Here is a 9,468-nt window from a genome sequence, read left to right as displayed (position 1 = left end):
ACACAGAACACAAATGTACAGCCATGCAACCTTTAGAATGCATCTGATGGTAAAACAAAGGTACAGCTGAGATTACTGTCCTTGATCCAAGACAGCTGAGATCTCAACTGACAGTGAAAACGGCTTACACACGGGGGATCTGAGTGTGTTAATGAAACAGATCCACTGAACATTGTATTGACCTTGCCATTTCTTAGAACATTCTCATATACAGCACATATTTATACACTACAAAGGCTGCTCAATATGGGGTCGATTCATACAAAGTAATGGGCCCACGTTTTAATTTCTGCAGTATTTATCCATTTCCCTTTCAAAAAGCTGAGCCATCTGCATGGCAACGTTAATGTCCAAGCCTGTTTGGACATTAAAGATGTTTCTCCAAGCCTGTTTGGACATTAAATATGTTTCTCCAAGCCTGTTTGGACATTAAAGATGTTTCTCCAAGCCTGTTTGGACATTAAAGATGTTTCTCCAAGCCTGTTTGGACATTAAAAGATGTTTCTCCAAGCCTGTTTGGACATTAAAGATGTTTCTCCAAGCCTGTTTGGACATTACAGATGTTTCTCCAAGCCTGTTTGGACATTAAAGATGTTTCTCCAAGCCTGTTTGGACATTAAAATATGTTTCTCCAAGCCTGTTTACTTTTAGTAAAAAGAGGTTCAACTAAAGTTGGGCAAGTACATTAGCCCAGAACCATACATTATATTACGTCAGTAATGTTGTGGTTGGAAATCCTGCATCATGTCTAGTACCAACACCCTCAAAAGTTATTCAACCGAGTATGAATAAAGAACACTTCCCACCGAAGCAGGGAATTGTCATAGCAAGGCAGACCTCAACTGCATTTCTAGAGGGACACATAGATAATGTGTGGTATATCCAACAGTTTATTTATTTGAAGTGTATCGTTTTAGATGAAAATATACGGAGTAGAAGATTGTAGGGCTCTTGATATGGCCCGAAAGCATTTTCTCATCCACATTTATTCCACACCATGGTATGTTACTCTAAGAACCAGATACTTATCCTCATGGTGATTTACCCCCAAATAAATCTGATGACATATGGATTTAATTACGCATTGGCAGAGAGTAAGGTTTAGTAAAGGTTTATGATTTGAAGTCAAGGTTCAGTGCTGGAATTGGTTTAACCCTTGATAGAACAGAGTTAAGAAAGTGCCGTAAACTCACTCCACAGCTAGCTTGAAATGCCGTTGATGGAGCTGTCTAATTGGTACTGTTTGTATAGTTCAAACGGTTGGTACATTGGCAAGGAGGTGGTTACATGTGTTGCAAAGCATAGGATCCCTTGTTCAAGCCCAGTATGGGGACAGGGACAGTAGAAGAAGATACACTGTTAGCAGCATATTGATGTCCATTTCATTAACTCAGTGGAATCTAGGATTACAAAGTTGGCATATTTAGCCATTTTCTTGTGTAGTAACAAAATAACACAGAGCTTCCATTTCACTTTGATTCTGTTATGTTCATTATTTAGAAGAAGAAGTCAGAATCTCTTCTGAACCAATTTGTTTGTATTGTTAATCAGTTACGGACTGATGATTTTAATTAATATTATTATTTGTAATTCTAATTTCATTTTACATTAGCACCCACCCTTCCCCATCCTCTTCCTCTTCCTCCTCTAACCAGAACCACTACATTAGCATTGGTACTAACTTTGACTCCCGATGAGTACTAGCCTTGTCTCCCTATGCTGTTTGTTGTTATACTGCAGCTACAACCAGTTTACATGATTTATTTAATCAGCCGTGTCAGCCTTTGTGAGCAAACTGATTTTTATATGGCCCTACTTTCTTCATTAGATATCCACTCAAGTTATTATATTTCCTTCATCATTGCTGATTTCTTTGAGGCTCAGGAAAAGCTTCAAGCTATAGAGTCTAACAGTAGAGCCACCACTGCAGAGAGGAAGCCAGAATGAGTTACCCACCCCTCCTCCAAACCATCCACATAGCAGCAGCCTCTCCATCGGGAGACGTCGACGACACCTTTTATGTCATTACGACTCTCCACGCTTGACTACTGAATATGCAAGGAGATGCATTCCACTGTAGCATATCATCCATATTATCTTTCCCAAGGTAGGGTGAGCAAGGTCTATGTATTGGGTTGCAATTATGAGAAGGAACAAATGTAGCAGCAAGAAATCTCAAGGATGCTTCTGTGACGTGGCTTTCTGTTTCATTGTGAATAGTGTGTTAGACTAAGCATAAACATACTCCCAAGGTCCTCCTCGGGTAAGGTAGATGCATATGGATGAGCTGCTATCTCATTATTAGCAAAGAGATTGAGAGAAAAATATAACGGCTTGACTTTAGAAAGTGCAGCTGTATCCAGAAGCACTTCTTTAACGTGAAATATGGCACACTATAACAGCCCTCCACTTACTTATCCAGGAAATGGTACAGCTCTTAACTGCCCTCTAGACAAATACAGATGCAAAGAAACTGCTCTGTAATAAGAGTATTTCACACAGATGTACTCCGCACTAGTCATATAACAGCCATTTACAGCACCATAAGATTGTCTCTAATGGACTATCTAATAATTCAGAGCTGAGGTCTTTTATAAATTTCACTTTGCCAGGCCGTGTGGACTGTGACATCGAACCCAGCCACTAAAACGAGTGGTAAGCAAAAGGTGGAATAAACAGCTATTTATATGCATCAAAGGGAAACAATAGGCAACAGAGAAATAGCTGTGTCTGCTGTTCTGCATCTATTGTCTAGGTCCAATCTGCTGTGCAACATGTGCCAGTACCATGGTCCTGTCACTCAGATGACTGGAAAGGAACAACTACGGCTGGCACAATTATCGTACAACTGTGTAACCGACGGTTATGAATGAAGACCGACATGAAAATAAAATAACCATCATAACCGTTAGAAAAAAAACTTATTTTTTTGAGTGAAAAAACAGCTAATTGAAGATGGGACGACCGGACATTTGTGAGGTTGAGTCAGTTTTAGCCGTAACATGGACTCTTAACAACGTGATGAAACTTTGCTCCTTGCTGAAACAAGCAAAGTAGTCTACGGTTGCCTAGGCAATGCCTCCACAATGCAGCAGCAGCACATATAAAAATAGAATAAATAGAACCTCTAACCCTGGCAATTTGATTTGACTGGTAAACTCATGGGTACACTCGCAATGGCAGTCTGGTATTGTAATGCAAAAATGTGCATGGTAATGTAGAATGTTCATTCAAATGATGTTAGCTGATGTGGCTCATCCAATGTAATCTATTGTTTGTAACATCAGTTGAGTTTAATCAACAAATCACAGCACATATTTTACTTCATATTTTACTGCTTTGCTCCTATGGGTACACTCGCAATGGCCGCCAGTCCACCCATTATGTCATCTTTGACTTAAAGGGGATCCCCGTTCTATTCATTCAATTTCTAATGCAATAAATGCAGTCAGGAGCGGAAGAGAGGAGAAAATGTGCATTTCAAACTGCTATTACTGTGACCGTGGTCATTTGGCTGGCCAATTACCGTCATCCAAAATTCCATGACTGTCTCAGCCCTAGGAACAACAAAAGCTTTATGCCACAGGAGAGAACCCTCAAGAAATCACTGGATGGGGGTTAGAGAGGCTACTGCATTTAAACAACACCTGTCTTATTGTTGAAAATTAAGACAGCCTTACTGAGTCTACTGAAAATATGACCTGCTGAAACTGTACTTTGACCCTCAAAACAACAGGAGATCAAATGGCTCTACACACTCATAGTCTTTGTCTAGTTTATCATTCACTCTGAACCATTAAGAACCCCATAGCACAGTACAGGGTATTGGTAAAATGACACAGACAGGTTGAGTGTAGTCCTAGCAGAGCTGAATGTGACACCATACTTGAGCACCCTCCAGCTCTTTTGTCATTTCTAAGGAACTCTAAGTCAAAGTTGTATGATAAATCTTCACAATGGCAAATGAGTATCATACAATACCAAGCTTTTAGTGTTATTTCAGTTTCACATTCTAAACCAGAGAATGAAGAGACAAAAAAGACTTGGGGCCATCTGATGACATTGACACATTTTCTCTTTAATTGGGTCTGTCATTTTAAGTGCCATCTTGATGCAGCAGACTAAAAATGGCAGAATTACACCATCTAAGCGATTGGAATGGGAGGGTTCAGACATTTTATTCATTTACTCCATACACTTAACCCCATCTGCATGTGATAAGGTTTAACATTCTCTGCACTATGAAAACCAAAACAATTGCCTTGACAATAAGCACAAGTTGTGTTAGGACTACCACATGTGAGACTGACATGTAGACTAATAGCAAAGTCAGACACAGATTCATGGATATACTGTAGGTATCAAATAGAAATGGATGTGTGCAGAACATTCATTAATCTTGAGAGGTCAGAATGTTAACTACCTCTGCTGGAGACAAATGGCAGATTCACTCTCCTTAGAGGCAAAATTATACATCTGTCACCAAGCTGTTGCTGAGGTACAATGTCGCTCTGAGTTATGGGATGTCTATAAACATAGCAAGTTACTGTCAAGCCATCTGAGCATCTTCATTCTCACTGTTGAAACTATAGATTATTATAACGCATGCAGTTCCTTGTTTAAATAATTCCTCCAGAGAGACTTTTCAAACACTTTGTACCCGTATAAAGACCATATAAAAGGCACAAATAATGTTCTATTTTTGGTTCAAGGTACTTCTGGTAGCCTATATTGTCAGGAGCTCCAACACAAGCATAATTTTTTTGCCTGCCAATCAGTATCCACTTGCTCTGAGAAGCCATGGCATTAATAAGGCATTCTGCCTCATCCCAAGGGTTCTCAGCTATAAGCACCATTTACTGGTGGGACCATGTAAACAACAATCCCGATGCTCAGTTTTAATGTTTAGAAACGTCAATAATCGTAGCTTGCAATACATTTTTCGAAACAAATGGAACTCATCTTTCATATCAGAGAGAAATAATTGTTTTAAAAAAAATACACTTACTGTAGCAGGTTTGCACAGCAAGTGTATATAGGCTGTGTGCCTCCAGCGGACAAACTGCACTTCCGCTAGACTTCCTCCCCAGTTTTGCTTACACACAGGTGTTCGAACACCCTAGATAGCTAATAGGCACAGGTGGTCTCCTGTCTTCAGTCTGTCTTCCGTAAACACACACTGTAACATGGAGATATGGCCGTGTGGGAACACTAAACCTAACTCTATAAAAGGTGTGGTGTAATTTAACCTATTGTTTTGAGAAAAATATTTCTCACTGATATGAAAGCTATGTTCCTTATGTTTCCAAAACCGTACCGCATGTGATGAACAGTAAGTGTCGGACGGCTCTTAACAGAAGTCCACCGGGAAGGCTGGCTACACCTTCATCAACAAACCTAAAGGTAGTTCGCGTCTATGAATGGCTAGACTTGCTTATGGTTCTCCCAGGTGAAGTAAAATGATACAAGTTACTTTGCTCATGATGCGACCCTCAAATGACACGAATATACCAACAGTCTAAGTGCACTGGATTTGAAACAACGATACAGATGTAACCATGCTATTCAATGTACTATCTGAGCAGAACTGGTGGTCCCAAGTCAAAAATGCCATGTGCATTCCACAAATCACGTAAATGTGTTCAGAAAATAATCATAAAGATTAGGAAAAGTTTCGCAGCACACATGTCATGGTGCAGAAATATGTATGTTGTTGTTGCAGCTTTAATGCTAATATTCTGCAAGTCTACATTTTTTCCCATGAGGCAGAGAGAAAACTTTGCATTCTTAAAGTAGTGCATTTATAAACGTTTTTTTTTAAATACAAGAAGTATTGAGTTGAAACGTATAATTGGTGGAGCACTGTGGACACAAATATCCTTGTGGGCCCATGGTGCCCAGGATTAATAACATAGATTGTAGATGCATTTTATTGTATTACACACTCTAAACCTATTCCACTGATCCCTTGGCCAATTATTTGAACCTGTAGTTGTTAGTAATATTAATAAAAAATGAATATTTTTGATCTGGCTGTGGACCGATCCCTGCAGTACTTCCACAGACCCCACTTTGAGAAACGGATCTAATCATCAAGCCATTGACACTGTCGAATCAGCTGTTTTGTCCGTGTCTACAACAAACATGTGTAGGCCTACTGTTGGTTGTACTCGAGGACCGGAGTTGGGGAAACTCTAGTCTAGATGCCACTTTCGCCATACCTAAAAACGGTAATCAAGTTGCAGCAGACAGTGTACATTTCACCTAAGTCTATGGGTTCATGTTGATATACTGGAATCAAATACGTGTTTTATGAACAGGCGTGTTTTTTGCTGTACAAATTTGCCGCGAATGATAAAGCATGGAATCCAAACACCTGAAGAACGCTTTCAAATGGTCTAACAGAATGTTGTTTTACGAATCGAATGCAGATGATCGAATGCATACAATCCACATAACAAGCAAGCAAAATATAGGTGAGTAACAATTCCCATCTAGCCTACATACCAAAGAGCCATTAAATATATATGGTGTTGCCTAATATGTTTACAAAAACGCATCCATTAGCAGCGAATTGATGTCGCCACTGAGCAAGATCTGTGGATAGCGTCCGCATGATTTTCAGAATCTCTGACTTTGAAAGCAGTCTAGGTTACATATAACATATTATTGCACAGTTGTAGGCCTACCTTACCCTGGTTAATGCACAATTAGACAGGGGGCAAGGTTAGGCCTACCATTATGTAATCTGTCTCTAGGCCAACCTCATGTTTGAGAAACTTCATATTTTCTACTTTGAAAAGTTATGATGTAGACTAGGAATTAGGTTTATAAACTATAACGCATATTTTGCAGGAATTTGACATCTAAACCATGTTTCTCTTTGAGATGATTTCTTTCCACACACAAACAGTTACAATGCTTTGGGCCAGGCTACACAGTAACAAGTATATTTGGCCTCATGAGTCTACATTATCTGTTCATATTGGTGATCATCTCCTGCAGGTGCATCATGGTTCAATCTGCAGGAGTTCCACAGCTTTCAGATAATCAGGCTCCGCCAGGGAGACCCAGCTCGGCTACAGAGACAGACGTGAATCTGATTCACAATACCCAGGCACCACCACCGCCCAAGGAAAGTGGCCCAAATAAGAGGAGGAAAGCGAGAGTGAGGGGAAACAGCACCAGGCCCAAGAAGAGAATGACGGACAGCAGGGGTGTTAGTGATAGACCACTAGTGGAGAAGCAGGGGGTGTGTGATGAGGGAAGCCCCTTACCTCCACCCCTCCGTATCTCTTTAAAAAGCCTGTTGGCGGCGGAGATGAAGCTAGTGTATGGTGACGAGCAGCACAACATTACCCAGCAGCCCTCCAAGTCCCCAGTCACCTCCTCGGCTTCACAATTTATGTGTCAAGCCTCTGAAATAGTAGGTCCTCCAAGTGGACCTAATCTCGGCTTTCTGCCTCAAATTGACAAATGGCTGGATGTAGCCTTACAGGATGCCGACTCATACTACCAACAGAAGAAATATGGGATCGCAGCCAGTCGTTTTACCACAGCTCTGGAGGTACTTGATATTTAAATTAAATCTGTCCATAGTCCTTCCTCATTTATTTATTTATTTGTTCACTTCCTAAACAAATAGATTACATCATTATTTATTGTCTCCGTCCCTCCCCAGTCTTGTAAAATGATTGTCAAACCTTTTTAAATCAAAGTGTTGAAAACTTGAAATGAAAACTGCCAGAACTTATGGCAGCAGCCAGCTTTCCCCCAGGGTATATGACCTCTATTTTCACAGATATCATGTATTACAAATGTCATGGCCTTTAATGTAATACATCTTTTAGATACAGTTGTGTTCATCTGTTTGTCTTGTATGGCACAATGTTGTATGCTTAAAACAAAGCAGCTTATTACAAAGTGTATGTACTTTGAAAATCCCACAAAGCAGCAAACTTCGACCAGTATACTACAGAGCAGGATACATTAGTTAACCAGCTAACCCACGGGGCAAAAACTGGTTGAATCAACATTGTTTCCACGTTATGTCAACCCAAAAAATCTATGTGATGATGTTGAATCAATGTGGAAAACTGATTGGATTTTCAAGAAGTCATCAATGAAAGGGTATTTTGTCTTTTTTTCATCCAACTTTTAATGACGTGGTGACCTTTTTTGTTGATTTGACGTTGAATTCACATAAGTTGAAAACTCAGCCAAATGTAAATCAGAACTAGACGTTCATGCCCAGAGAAACTTTGATGATCAAGCACAAATAACTATTCATTTTCAGGTTCATTAAAAAATATACACTTAGATATGCTGAATTTATTAGACCATGCCTATCTTTTTAAAAGTAAAATGTTACACTATATCAGAATATTTAGGCAAGTTACCTGGATAACTCCTTGAACCTGCTTTGAACACTAGACCAGAGGGGTATACTACAATGTAAAAATCTCAGTTTATTGTCTGCTGAAATAAATTATTTCATTAGTGCATCACCAGGTACATCTCAGTCTCTTATATGCAAATGAATCATTCATGAATCCTTTACCGTACATTGTTGAGAGGTCCTATAATTAGCACATGCTGCATAGTTTTGCCAGTGGCACTAAAATGTTGTCATAGTCATTTGATTAAGCTGCTCTGATGACTCATTTGTGTGTTACTGGTCACCCCAACTACACATCCGACATGTTTTCCATGATCCCTAGAAAAAAAAACAGGACTTGTTTGAAATGTTCTGTTCATATGATAAGTGCATAGACAAAAGTATTTCTTAGACTTGATGTCAAATGTGCCAACATTCTGCCTTCTGAAATTTTACTAATTTCTGTCTATTTTGACAAGCTTTGTGTTCTAATGTTGAAATACTCAGGTTGTAATTGAGGGAGAGATTGTTCTATAGCTCAATTGTGAGATTTGTGTAGTGAAAGTCTCTCTCTCTCTCTCTCAGCTGTGTTCAAAAGGCGCTGCAGTTGAACAATCTTTGCATGCGATGTATGAAGACATTTCTAAGGTTGCCAGTTTGATTGAGTCCAGACTTGTTGCCTGTTACCTGAGACTGAAGAGACCGAAGATAGCCCTCAACCACTCCCACAGGTAAGGATGAGGATGCTTGTCAGGTTTTATATTCACAAAAACACCCAGCAAAGGACTCAGCAGTGAGAGTAAGTCAGAATGACCTACAACAAGCCTGAATACAACTCCCATAGACATCCATTTTGTGCAGAAGGATAACATAACCATTACCCCCATCTTGTGTAGCCAAAAGCAGTCTGAAAAGTATTTCTCTGTATACTGTTGATTCCATGCATATAAAAGGGAGGATGTGTTAATGGAGCAGAGATAAAGCTAGTTATTTCTGAGCAGTTTACATGCTGCCCACCCGCCTGACCTCCACTTGCCTCTGTCCCTCCGACCTGCCTGTTAGTCAGACCATTACACCTGTCCACCGCCCCC

At 39.9% G+C, this 9,468-nt stretch overlaps 1 protein-coding gene across 1 annotated transcript in view; it reads left to right on the top strand.

Moving 5' to 3' along the window:
* Positions 1-7,012: 7,012 nt before the first annotated feature.
* The window catches only part of LOC115108740 (spermatogenesis-associated protein 16), a 49,672-nt gene continuing 47,216 nt past the window's right edge, over positions 7,013-9,468 (top strand). Inside the window, exons 1-2 of the mRNA XM_065008509.1 lie at positions 7,013-7,567; positions 8,963-9,108. Coding sequence (XP_064864581.1) covers positions 7,013-7,567; positions 8,963-9,108 — 701 coding nt within the window. The remainder of the gene's footprint in view (positions 7,568-8,962; positions 9,109-9,468) is intronic.

Source organism: Oncorhynchus nerka, linkage group LG24 (assembly GCF_034236695.1).
Source record: "Oncorhynchus nerka isolate Pitt River linkage group LG24, Oner_Uvic_2.0, whole genome shotgun sequence".
Taxonomy (NCBI): Eukaryota; Metazoa; Chordata; class Actinopteri; order Salmoniformes; family Salmonidae; genus Oncorhynchus; species Oncorhynchus nerka.
Note: the sequence above shows the minus strand (reverse complement) of the source record. Positions and strands in the feature narration are given on the sequence as shown.